Here is a 12,915-nt window from a genome sequence, read left to right as displayed (position 1 = left end):
TCTGTCCCCATTTATTTCCTGTTCTCTTTGTTTTCTTTCGAGTTAGTCCCTGTTTTCTGACAGAGTGGCATAACTGCAGGTTACCTGTCTCGAGTTTAGCCCTTGCCTGTTTCCTGTCTGGCTGTAGTCCCTGTGAATTTCGTTTCTGGCTGTGGTCCCTGTGTATTTCCTGTCTGGCTGTAGTTCCAGTGTATTTTCTGTCTGGCTGTAGTCCCTGTGTATTTCCTGTCTGGCTGTAGTCCCCGTGTATTTCCTGTCTGGCTGTAATTCCTGTGTATTTCCTGTCTGGCTGTAATTCCTGTGTATTTCCTGTCTGGCTGTAGTTCCTGTGTATTTCCTGTCTGGCTGTAGTTCCTGTGTATTTCCTGTCTGGCTGTAGTCCCTGTGTATTTCCTGTCTGGCTGTAGTCCCTGTGTAGGCTATTTCCTGTCCGGCTGTAGTACCTGTATATTTCCTGTCTGGCTGTAGTCCCTGTGTATTTCCTGTCTGGCTGTAGTTCCTGCGTATTTCCTGTCTGGCTGTAGTACCTGTGTATTTCCTGTCTGGCTGTAGTCCCTGTGTATTTCCTGTCTGGCTGTAGTCCCTGTGTAGGCTATTTCCTGTCCGGCTGTAGTACCTGTATATTTCCTGTCTGGCTGTAGTCCCTGTGTATTTTCTGTCTGGCTGTAGTACCTGTGTATTTCCTGTCCGGCTGTAGTACCTGTATATTTCCTGTCTGGCTGTAGTCCCTGTGAATTTCCTGTCTGGCTGTAGTTCCTGTGTATTTCCTGTCCGGCTGTAGTCCCTGTGTATTTCCTGTCCGGCTGTAGTCCCTGTGTATTTCCTGTCTGGCTGTAGTCCCTGTGTATTTCCTGTCCGGCTGTAGTCCCTGTGTATTTCCTGTCCGGCTGTAGTCCCTGTATATTTCCTGTCTGGCTGTAGTCCCTGTGTATTTCCTGTCTGGCTGTAGTCCCTGTGTATTTCCTGTCTGGCTGTAGTCCCTGTGTATTTCCTGTCTGGCTGTAGTCCCTGTGTATTTCCTGTCTGGCTGTAGTCCCTGTGTATTTTCTGTCTGGCTGTAGTCCCTGTGTATTTCCTGTATGGCTGTAGTTCCTGTGTATTTTCTGTCTGGCTGTAGTCCCTGTATATTTCCTGTATGGCTGTAGTTCCAGTGTATTTTCTGTCTGGCTGTAGTACCTGTGTATTTTCTGTCTAGCTGTAGTCCCTGTGCATTTCCTGTCTGACTGTAGTCCCTGTGTACCTACTATATGAGTTTAGTTTGTATGCATTCAGTGTCTGTGTGTTTCTTGCAGGTCTATCATGGCTGACGTGCAGAGGGACACCAGGGTGATGTCACTTGCCGCTCGTGTCGGAATCAGAAACTCCCTCATCACCATCCTTGACCAGCTTCAGAGGTGCCAGAAGTCTCTCAACGAGTTCTTGGAGGTAATCCGGAACTACAGACAAGTTGCTGCATTCAGGGGAGGAAAATTCCCTTGCCTGGTTCCTTAATGAGTTAATAGAAAATAGAGAAATAGAGTGCCACATAGAACAACATTTATGAAAGTGTGCACTGTGCAGTCAAAAATATTTATTGTTCCCAAGACACTTTTTTGTGTTTATCGCTATTTTTAATAGCACAATTTATTAATTTTTAATAACAGCATAATGTCTGTGGTATTTGGTGTATACTAATTTCCCATATGCTTTTTATTAAGATAATTACAGTTGTAATTAAATTTTATTAGTCCTTCTGCTTTTATTTCCCTGTTTCTGAATAATGGTGGCCAGAACAAAGGAAGCTAAGCTAAGTTAGGATATCTGCACAGTATCTACACATCACATTCGCAATTATCAAATTATCACTGAGGTCCATGGAAACTGTGCTTACACAGTGCACTTCAGTGATTCTGTAGTGACTTATAAGGACATTGGTTTGAGTCAGCCTTTTAATTTATAATTTTTGAAAAGAAGTAATGCCTGTGGAGGTATTTTCAGATACCAGAGTCCCCCTGAGACCTGTGTCCCTGTGAGATCTGAGTCAGTGTACTAAACACTTCTCATAGGGAGGTGAATCCCCTTGGTATTAAAATCTTGCGGGTTCAAAGTGACGCAAAAGGCATTAATAAAAATGACGTGTTTCTCCATCCTTCATGGGCTTCTCTGTTAAAAAACATGAACAGCGGTCTCTATGGTCTGTGCAATTTTAGACCAGCATACGTGTTACACTACCATAAAGGTAAAGCATGTTATCACATAGTGCCTCTGCGTCACTTAGAGGTTTCAGTGAAATGTAGAGAAAAATCTAAGAGAGCTTGGTATTTTCTTGTCTGTTGAGTTTCTAATCTGTCTGGCAGTGCAGTTAGGCTGGGCCTTCTCTGTAGCACACGGAGGTTAGCGGCAGGCTAGCCTTGGCTTCACTCGCACTGAGAGCTCGTTTGTGTCCGCAGGAGAAGCGGTCGGCCTTCCCTCGGTTTTATTTCATCGGGGACGATGATCTCCTGGAGATCCTGGGCCAGGCCACCAACCCCGCGGTCATCCAGTCCCACCTGAAGAAGCTGTTTGCCGGTGCGTGGGCCTGGCAGCCTGGCGTGGCGTCACGCTCAGACACAGGGCACACATTAGAATGAGTCCATAGAGGATGGGGTTGTAATGCTAGTGACTGCACAACCATGGCTAAGCAAGTGGCAGCTTTCAATGTTGTGTAGCGTTGGTGCACTGCTAACACAGACGCACACACACCAGGACACACACATACTCACACACACACACAGCCCCGCACATACACACACACTCACACAGTAGTGTAGACCTGTCTATATACACACACACAAGTCACACAAACACAGTGTATGTAAGTAGCACTAAATCCAGGGCTTTTTCTTGTGGTTATTTTATACTGAAGAAATATTTAATCATTTGAAGGTTATTTGAATCTCCTTTGAATATATGATTGTAATTCCTGTGTGCCTGTGCGTGTACGCATGCGGGTGTGTGTGTGTGTGTGTGTGTGTGTGTGTGTGTGTGTATGTGTGTTTTGCAGGTATCAGCAGTGTGGATTTTGACGAAGGCTACCAGAACATCACAGCCATGAAGTCCCTGGAGGGCGAGGTGGTCCTCCTGAGAAACATGATCCGCATCTCCAATGATGTAGAGGTGAGGCAGGCCTGCTCAATGAGTGTGTTTACCTGTGTCCTGCTCCATCATGCAGTTGTGTAAAGTCTCTGTTTTGTGTGTGCTTGCGTTTCTCTGCACGTGTGTGTGTGTGTGTGTGTGTGTGTATGGGTGTGTGTGCGTGTGCGTGTATGCGTGCGTGTGCTCCAGGTTTGGCTGAGTAATCTGTCCGTAGAGATGAAGGAGACCCTGAAGCAGCTCCTCTGTGAGTGTGTGATGGCGGGTAAAAGGGGAGATGTGGATCCCTCGCGTTACCCCTCACAGGTAAATCTGCTCTGCTCTCACCCTTCCATGACCCCACTTTACCAGCGCTCGGGTAGCCCAGGGCTACCAAAGGACTGTTGAGGGTTTTTAATGAGTTTAACCTTTATTTAACCTGCAAATCCCATTGAGTTGTCCAATCTCTTTTATAAGAGAGACCTGGCGAAATAAGGGTAAGAATAATCCATATTAATCTGTATTTCAAGGGCTGCATGTAGAAATGAGAAAATAAAAAGAGATTTTGGGGGAAAAGCACAAAGCTATTGCAGCAGGCATACTGCATGTGTACATGCCTGTATCTCTTTATACTACATGGCACACCAACCTGTCTTTTCACTCCCATGTCAATGAGTCTTGTGATAAAATGGACCGAGGAAATGTATGTTATTCACTCATTTTCTTAACTTGGCTGTACTGTGGTTTTTATAAACATCATTTCCCCCGTCTTCTGGTTATATAGTATGTATTACTGCCTTGTTGATTTTCCTTGTTAACAAGTTTCTACGGAAAATGAGAATTTAAGAGTTTTTATTGCTATTGCTTCTGGATTACAGTAATTTTCACTAATTATGGCATTTTAAATAATTTGGGTATTTCTAAGAGATCTTAAATTAGGACCTCCACTGGATCTTCTTTGTCTACAGACTTCTGTTCATTCTGAAATGAGGCCTTGTGGACCTTTCTTGGCAGTCTGATCAAATCTTTTTTTCAAAATTAATATCTTGAAGTAAGAAAATTAGTTAATGGTTCATTTTTAAGGCAGACTATCCCTTTCAGCTGTCAGCTAAGTCATTCCGGAGTGCTGGGACCGTTGTATGGCAGTTAGCTGTGATGGTAACAGCTGTGGGTATGTTTTTATGGCTAACGTAGGTTCATCTGCAGCAGTGCACTGAAGCCTGGTGCTGTGTGTTCAGATGATGATGAATACGCAGGAGTGGCTCTACTTTAGCGCTGTCAGGTGGTAACGGGTGAATAGGGAGGACTCTGGTTTGACTTCTCCCTCAGATCCTGTGCCTAGCAGAGCAGATACAGTTCACTGAGGATGTGGAGAACGCCATCCACCATCAGAGCCTGCAGCAGCTAGAGCTGGAGCTGATGGCGAAGCTAGAACACTACACCAGCGTGGACAGCAGCACAGAGGACACGGGGGGTGCAGGTGTGTGTGTGCGTGTGCGCGTGCGCGTGTTTGTGTGTGTGTTTGCGTGTTGTGTATGTGTGCATGCATTCAAATATGTATATCTGTGAGAAATTGCTTGGGTGTGCGTGGACTGCACCTTCCTTTCAGGCAGTGAATATCTTTATGTCGGTGATTGTGAGTGTCAGTTAGTATGTGCTTGAGAGATAGCATGAGTGTCACATCATGTATTAAATAACATTTAAATCACCTTCATTTCATATGGCTCTTTCTGTAAAGACTGCTTGAATTTCTGGCTTCAAAAAATACATCAGATCTATTTATTAGGTTTGAAGAGTAATTATCGCCAACCAAACCAAAGAAAACTAAATTCTCTGTACAGACAGTTGTTTGAATTCTTAAGCTCCATTATATGGACATGAAATGTGGGTTCATCAAACTATTACTCTTAATATGATTTTCCTGAGGTAATAAGCAAGCGCTGTATTATGGCTGTGTTATGTATGTGTTGTGGCTGTGTTGCAGATGGTTGTGAATGTGTTGCGGATGGTTGTGAATGTGTTGTGGCTGTGTTGCGGATGGTTGTGAATGTGTTGCGGATGGTTGCGAATGTGATGTGGCTGTGTTGTAAATATGCGCGTTGGGCCTACAGACTCCAGTGTGCTGCAGCTGAAGCTGAAAGCTCTGATCCTGGACATCATCCACAACATCGAGACATTGCTACATCCAGATGGTGGATGCAGAGTTCCACTACACCTACGAGTACCAGGTAGGATATGATGTGGAGTTATACTACACCTACAAGTACCAGTTTGGACATGGTGTGGAGTTATACTACACCTACGAGTACCAGGTAGGATATGATGTGGAGTTATACTACACCTACAAGTACCAGGTAGGATATGATGTGGAGTTATACTACACCTTTGAGTACCGGGTAGGATATGATGTGGAGTTTATACTACACCTTTGAGTACCAGGTAGGACATGATGTGGAGTTATACAAAATACAACAAAAAAAGCTTGACTGGTTTGATATTGCAACACAAATGCAAGTGTCATTTGATGCCCTGTTGGTGCTGTAAATTAAATGTGGAAAAATATGGAAATTATGGCCTAATCAATAACTTATATTTGTTTGGTTTTATTGGCTGATGCTGACACTGCCCTTTTTTACATTACAGCACTAATGCAAACTGCAACCAAGTTTCCACATACATGGAAGAGGAAGATTAGGGCATGCTAACAGTTCTATTTGTAAAAGCAACTTTTTTACTTTAATAAGCAGAGGGTGCAAGTCCAGGGAGCTACTGAGTCCCTGTATGGCTTTGTTTGTTAGCTTAGCTTTTAAAATGATCAGTTTAAAATAATAAACAAATTCATCTGACTGATTGGGTTGCTTTTGAGCATGAATATATAGTTTATTACACTAATCGGTTCTCAATCTAGGGGTACGACTCCTTTTGGGGTCACAAGGTTCATTTTGGGGATGACTAATTTATACCCGATAAAAATGTCAGTTGACAGTCATTACTTGAAAATTGCTGAAAGTAATCTGTATCCTTCTGCAGTCTGCCTTTTACTGTGAAATTATTAAACTATGGTTACTTCCCAAGTGGCTGCTTGGTAGACTTCACACAGCAGATGCAGGGCTCCGGTTTCCCGTGATTGTTGCTGGTTACACACTGTAATCAAGCGGACATGTTTCTTGGAAAAGTGTGGTGAACCCCGAGGCGTGGAGGCGATGGTAGAATACCTCGAAGAAAAATTCCTCCGCTGCGCTTTCAGTTGGACAGGGGACCGAGAGCCCCACGCAACGCGTCACGCGCGGAGAGCCGGGGGAAAAACTCAGCCTTTAACTCCCGGAAACCGCTGCGCCGCTTGCACACACAACACCTCCCCTTCCCAGAAAAGACCCTGGATTTTTATCTGAGGAGAGCTGAAAGGTGTAAAGTTATGGCAGACTGCGCTAAAAACTTCAGCTTATGAAAACTGCGAAGGGACTGTTCATCTGTGTGGTTTCTCGCTCGGTTACAAATACTGATAAGCCTCACGCAGAAGGGGAAGGCTTTTTGAAAGGTCTTGTGCGAAAGAGGCACTGTCGGTGGTACTGACATTAAAAGGTCCTGTCTCACAGTTGAGGACACACTTCTCTTCTTTCTCAACCACACGTCACGGAGCTTTTGTGACTAAGGACACGCCCCTCACTAGATAATTCTTTTATGGTAAACACCAGGGGAAAGGGAGTTTTTCATGTGCCCTGTCTGAGGGTTTGCAGGGGTTCTTTGTGAAATTGGGTTGTGTCCTCAAAAGGTTTGAAACCTGCTCTACAGTAGTTCTGGGCTGCGTCCCAATAGTCTTTTTTTTTGCTTAGGAAGGTTCCTAACTGAGTGAAATGACCCGGAAGTATCTAAGTGGCAGCCATGATAAGAGCTGTTCGAATTCTCTAAATGCTAAAGAAAGGTGCTTCAATGCTTCCTATCTTATCTCCTTTAGCATAGGGGCACACTGGACCGTCCTTTATGAAAGGAAAGGAGATGATGCCGTCCCACAATTCCTTACGGCAGCAACATTTAAAGCGACGCACCATTCGGCCGTTCACGAAAACAAACGATCAACATGACTGAGTTGTGTGGTGGTTCTTAAGCTATTATATGCATAGGCTTATAATCAGATCATATCAGCATATTAACCTTACCTCAGAAGTCTGTCTTTCAAGAAAAAGGGATATGAGATGTTTTTAGCCAAATTATATTTTCAATTCCACGTTTGAAACTTATGAATGATGATATGTACAGTAGTAAATTTGTAGGCCTAACACGGTATGCCTATCTTGCATTAAATTTAATGAATTATTTTCATACAATCATACTAATTGGGATTCACGTCTATAAATATGAGTGGACAGGAAGGTGAGCGTGAGCAACCATTCTCAATGTGACAACCATTTCGTTTCACTTTTGTGACTGGTAGCCTATATTCATTTTTTATTTCAGTTCCAACCTTGGTAATGAAGTAATATTTAACAACACGGTAAGAACGCGTGGGGCGAAGTATCTAAGATGCGCTTTTAGTAGTCCATCTTCGGAACATTGTAGTTTCACCACGGCAGACCCACGTCAATAACATCTGCCGTCGCATAATTACGTAGCCTAGTGTACGTGCAGTCGGATTCTCTTAGCACCGCTGTTGTCTTTTCCTAAGTCCTTACGAATTCTCCTTCACATATTTCCTTAACCTCATGACGTTGTCCATCGAGGTCAAGGAAAAATGGTTAGGAAAAGACATGGAACGTAATTTTTTTATTTGACTATTCGGACGCAGCCCTGGTGTGAATAGGTTAGTGATACATGTGGGCCACCAGATGGCGCAGCAGATCCAAAGATGGTAATTGCAATGCGGTGGATGGAGTGTGTGGATCCAGACACACTCTCCCCAGCTGGGTTCACCCTCCATGCCCGCGCTAGTCAGGCTCGGATGTGTTGTTATTCGGGTGCTCACAGCATAGCATTACGTTACCCTTTCTCTCTCTGTCTCTTTTTCTCTTTCTCTCTTTTTCATTGTCCTCATTCCTCTCCCTCGCTCTGCCCCCCCCGCACACAGGGCAATGCTGCCAAGCTGGTCCACACCCCCCTGACAGATAAGTGCTATCTCACCCTCACACAAGCCATGAAGATGGGCTTGGGAGGCAATCCCTACGGGCCGGCGGGGACTGGCAAGACTGAGTCGGTCAAGGCCCTGGGAGGGCTGTTCGGCCGACAGGTCCTGGTGTTCAACTGTGACGAGGTACGCGCGGCGCACGCACATGGAAGCAAACACACTCATACGCACAAACGGACACGCACACACTCACATAAACACAGACACGCACACACGCACAGACACGCACACACACGCAGTCTCTCCCCTGCACATCTCCAGGGTAAAACCGATATCAGGAGCTGAGAAATTCCTGATGTGCCTCTTAAATCACAAGTAGTTAAATAAACTTTCTTGTCTTCGGATCCCTTGAACAGATTAACACAAACGAAAGACGCGTGTGGGATTTCCAGATGTGTAGAAGCATGGTGTTCCTTTGTGTAAATTTAAAGCACGGCCGCCAGTAGCAGACATGTGACAGGCAGGACTGTGCCATGCTCAGTGGTGCTGAATGGTGTGCTCCGTGTTCCTGCTGAAGGGCATCGATGTGAAGTCGATGGGGCGTATCTTTGTGGGGCTGGTGAAGTGCGGGGCGTGGGGCTGCTTCGACGAGTTCAACCGGCTGGAGGAGGCCGTGCTGTCGGCCGTGTCCATGCAGATCCAGGCCATTCAGAACTCGCTGAAGAACCAGAGGAACACCTGCGAGCTCCTGGGCAAGGAGGTGAGCGTCTGAAGCACACCTGACCCATCGTCAGACAAACCTCATCTTCACACCTGTGTTGGTAACTTACCTTCACACCTGTGTTGGAATGCAACAGTGTCAAGATAGACCTGTTCTGTTATATGGTTCTGTCATGACACACACTCACATGTATATCATAAAATACTTACACCTTTATCAAGGTACACTTGATCATATCAAGTGATGATATAGAGATTCAGACCTGAACCAAAACGCACGTGTGAGTTACTGACTAAATAGGTGTCTAACTGAGGACCACTTTTATCTCGTCCAGGTGGACCTGGATCCCAACTCTGGGATCTTCATCACTCTGAACCCGGCGGGGAAGGGCTACGGAGGGAGACAGAAGCTCCCGGACAACCTGAAGCAGCTCTTCCGGCCGGTGGCCATGTCGCGGCCAGACAACGACCTCATCGCTGAGGTCATCCTCTACTCGGAGGGCTTCAAGGAAGGCAAGGTCCTGGGCTGCAAGCTGGTGGCCATCTTCAACCTCTCCAGGTGAGCCCCGCCGGTGTGGCCAGAGTCCTGACCCTCCTCCGACACCCAGCGCCTCAGGGAGCGCTGAGATATCCGCCATGACCGCCATTACCAGCGCAGGCGAGAAAGAGCACAGTCTCGCCTGCTTTTCACTTTCACGCTTATTATGAGAAGCTGTAATTCACGGCCAGATTCCTGCACCGGCGGAAAGTAAATCTGCTGTAATATCATATTGCCTGCTGCTCAAATCCCTTTAGTGGGAGGAGGCTCCAATCTCTCTCTTTCCCTCCCTCCACGCTTTCTCTCAGCCTGCCTCAGTCACCTTGTCTCTCAATTATCTTTCTCCCTAGATTTTCATCTATAAGATGGTGATTATTATGTGCTAATCCTCAAGTAAGTCCAAAGTTTGTGCCTGTAAAGTTAGCGGTCAGATAGGGGGGAAAAAAACAGTTTGTAGCATTAGGAGGTGTATACGTGTGCTTCCTAAATCATTTAGTTGTGAGTGGAGTAAGTCTGTCCTGTTGGTTTTAATTTCCACCCTAATATGGCAGACCTGATTTTACTAATTAGCAGCTGAAGGCGATCTCCAGCTGTTGAATGAGGTGTGCTTTTTTAGGGTTTGTGTGAAAACCTGCAGGACGGTAGATCTCCAGGAACAGGGTTGGGCAGTAAGTCATCGTGCGTGGCTGTCAGGAATTGGCGTTCTCCTCCCTCACCTCACATTCTTTGCTGCCGTTCCTGATGCGTCCTCTCCCCCCGTCCAGGGAGCTGCTGACCCCCCAGCAGCACTACGACTGGGGCCTGCGGGCCCTGAAGACGGTGCTGCGCGGCTGCGGGGGCCTCCTCCAGCAGCAGAGGAGGAGCAGCGGCGGGAACAAGGGTAAGGAGGCCTCCTCTCCCTCTCTTTCTGTCCTCACCCGCCCTCCGTAGTTCTCCGGCCTTCTGCTCCTCCCGCTTTAAGACCCCGCCGCCGATGTCACGGCAACGCCGCGTTCAGCCTCTGACTCATCCTAGTGCTTCCAGAAGCTTCCAAAAGGGCTCCTCTCTGGGCCTATTAGCCCTCAGCTTTAGCTCTGAACTTCCTTGCTGGCTAAGTGCTAGCGATAACAGCTTCATTTGTTGTTCGGTGACTAACGGCGCTCTTAGAGAGCTAAAATATTGGAAAGCTAAAGGCCATTAAGCTATTTAAGGAGCAGACGTATACACCTGAGTGGAACAGCAGGCAGAAGGGAAGAGGTAAGGAGTAGACGGCTTCCCCAGCAGGCTTTCGCTCCAGACATCATATTTCAGGTGTAGGCGGTGCGTAATCAGCCTCCCGCAGCCGGCCGTTTTTCAGCAACCCCCCCCCCCCTTCCCCCGGCTTCCTGTCTGCGCAGCCCAGGAGAGCCACATCGTGGTGCAGGCCCTGCGGCTCAACACCATGTCCAAGCTGACCTTCGCCGACAGCTCCCGGTTCGACGCCCTGGTGCGGGACGTCTTCCCCGGCGTGGACTTCAAGGACGTGGAGTACGAGACGCTGAGCGCCGCCCTGGAGGCCGTCTTCGAGGAGGCCAAGCTGGAGATCATCCCCAGCCAGGTGCTCCCTCGCCTAGTCGCACAGAACAAGCAGACTGTTCTTAGGAGGTGCAAAGTTGACTGTTGGTTATTAATTGTTCAAAAAATCTAAACTTACATAAGCCAAGTGACTGCGTAATGTTTTTTTTTTTTAAGATTCTTCGCGCACATTTAAAGCAATTTTTAGGTTTTGTTTCTCAAAAGTTATTTGCCTTTTAAGCACCTTTTTCCACCTCCTTCTGTTTTCTGCATGCGATACAATTCGATTTCAATAATTTTCCTGAGATTAACCTATGGAGTGCTTGCTCCTACAGAAAGTAGTGTAGCTGGTTTTGTTTTATATCTTCACATCTCATATACACATGACATGGATTGTTTTTTTGTGCAGGCATTTTGTACCACGAGAGTAACACCATATAATCCTGCCAATCTACTGGGCCCTTTACTTAAAGGATACAGCACCAGCGTTCCAGCTGAAAATAGAATCTATACCCTGTCCAATGAGGCTTTGAGACTGCTAACTGCCAGTAACTGCTGCTGATGCTGCTGCTAACTCTTTAGCTTGTTCTGTAGAGGATGATTTCCTTTGCCTGTGTCCAGATGAGAAAATCTCACTGCCCTTTAGGGATTTGTCATTATGTCTGACTCGGCACATATTAAGAAGGGCCTGGTCACTGTGAGTTCAGGAAGAATGCTGCATTTTTACTGTATTGATCATTTTTATTAGGTCATTTCGTGAACGCTGACCTTAGGTTCTAACTGCTTTAGTACAGGCCTTGGATTATAAAATGTGCCTGCTTGCATATACTCATAAGCTATTTATTAGCTAATTATAAGTCAAGCATCAAACAGTCTTTGGGAATGAAGAAGCGCATGGTCATCATATTCAGTCCATGCTGGGTGGATGGTAGACGTAGTTTCTGTGCTCAGGCTCGCGTGTGAGAGCGCATCGCTGAATTAATGATGGGCGTGGAGCTGCAGGTAGGCGAGGGGATGAATATTCTATGGGAACAGGGTCAGTTCCACCCGCAGGCGTCCTGCCGATCCTGTAGGGCTTCAGTGCCCCGATAGCCCTGCCTGAGGAGAAACGTCACATTCGATCGCTCAGTGTCCGTCCCCTCAGCCCCTCGAGCTCAGTCCCTCACAGCCCCCTCCCTGTTCTCCGCTTCTCTCTCCTGTCCGTCAAACTTTCTCCACCAACTCCGGCTCCCGCCTGCTGTTGCTCATGTCCTCCACCCGTCTCCACCCACCTCCACCCCTCTCCACATATTCAGCTATCTCCTGCCATGTCTCTCCACTCTGTTACTGGTGTCTTAGATTTCCCTCCTTTCCACACCTGTGAGAGTGGTGATTTAAGACTGTGCTCAGGGCACAGGGCAGACATTATGGGCTTTAGTACCGTTTCCATAGCAGCCGCTAATATCGTTAGTGGAGGAGAGCAGTGCAGGGCAGCATCTGTACTGTACCTCTCCTGCTGTGCGAGAGTTTTGCAACGCAACAGCCCATGTCCCATTGAGTGAGCCAGTGGAGAGGATGAACGAATGAACGACTGAGTGAACGAATGAGGAAAGGGATGAGCGAGCGAGTAAACGGAGGGTCCCCGCAGATAAAGAAGGCCCTGGAGCTGTACGAGCAGCTGCGGCAGCGGATGGGCGTGGTCATCGTGGGGCCCAGCGGGGCGGGGAAGTCCACGCTGTGGCGCACGCTGCGGGCGGCGCTGGCGCGCGGCGGGAAGGCGGTCCGGCAGTACACCATGAACCCCAAAGCCATGCCGCGCCAGCAGCTGCTGGGACACATCGACATGGACACCCGCGAGTGGTCCGACGGGGTCCTGACCAACAGCGCCCGCCAGGTGGTCCGTGAGCCGCAGGGTAAGCCCGCCCAGGCCTCTGCACCGCTCCCCTTTCAGCATTCGCCCCTGGAAACTGCTGCGTGCTCACATTCAGGAGCACAT

The 12,915-nt window shown here is 47.3% G+C and overlaps 1 protein-coding gene across 1 annotated transcript in view; it reads left to right on the top strand.

Moving 5' to 3' along the window:
• LOC118209690 (cytoplasmic dynein 2 heavy chain 1) overlaps nt 1-12,915 on the top strand; it is a 158,113-nt gene that overhangs the window by 17,983 nt on the left and 127,215 nt on the right. Inside the window, 13 exon segments of the mRNA XM_035385246.1 lie at nt 1,293-1,425; nt 2,430-2,547; nt 3,023-3,135; nt 3,304-3,417; nt 4,420-4,570; nt 5,202-5,265; nt 5,267-5,318; nt 8,153-8,335; nt 8,727-8,909; nt 9,205-9,428; nt 10,172-10,287; nt 10,784-10,983; nt 12,568-12,832. Coding sequence (XP_035241137.1) covers nt 1,293-1,425; nt 2,430-2,547; nt 3,023-3,135; nt 3,304-3,417; nt 4,420-4,570; nt 5,202-5,265; nt 5,267-5,318; nt 8,153-8,335; nt 8,727-8,909; nt 9,205-9,428; nt 10,172-10,287; nt 10,784-10,983; nt 12,568-12,832 — 1,916 coding nt within the window.

This window comes from Anguilla anguilla, chromosome 12 (genome assembly GCF_013347855.1).
Source record: "Anguilla anguilla isolate fAngAng1 chromosome 12, fAngAng1.pri, whole genome shotgun sequence".
NCBI classification, from domain to species: Eukaryota; Metazoa; Chordata; class Actinopteri; order Anguilliformes; family Anguillidae; genus Anguilla; species Anguilla anguilla.
This window is presented reverse-complemented; position numbering and strand designations above follow the sequence as displayed.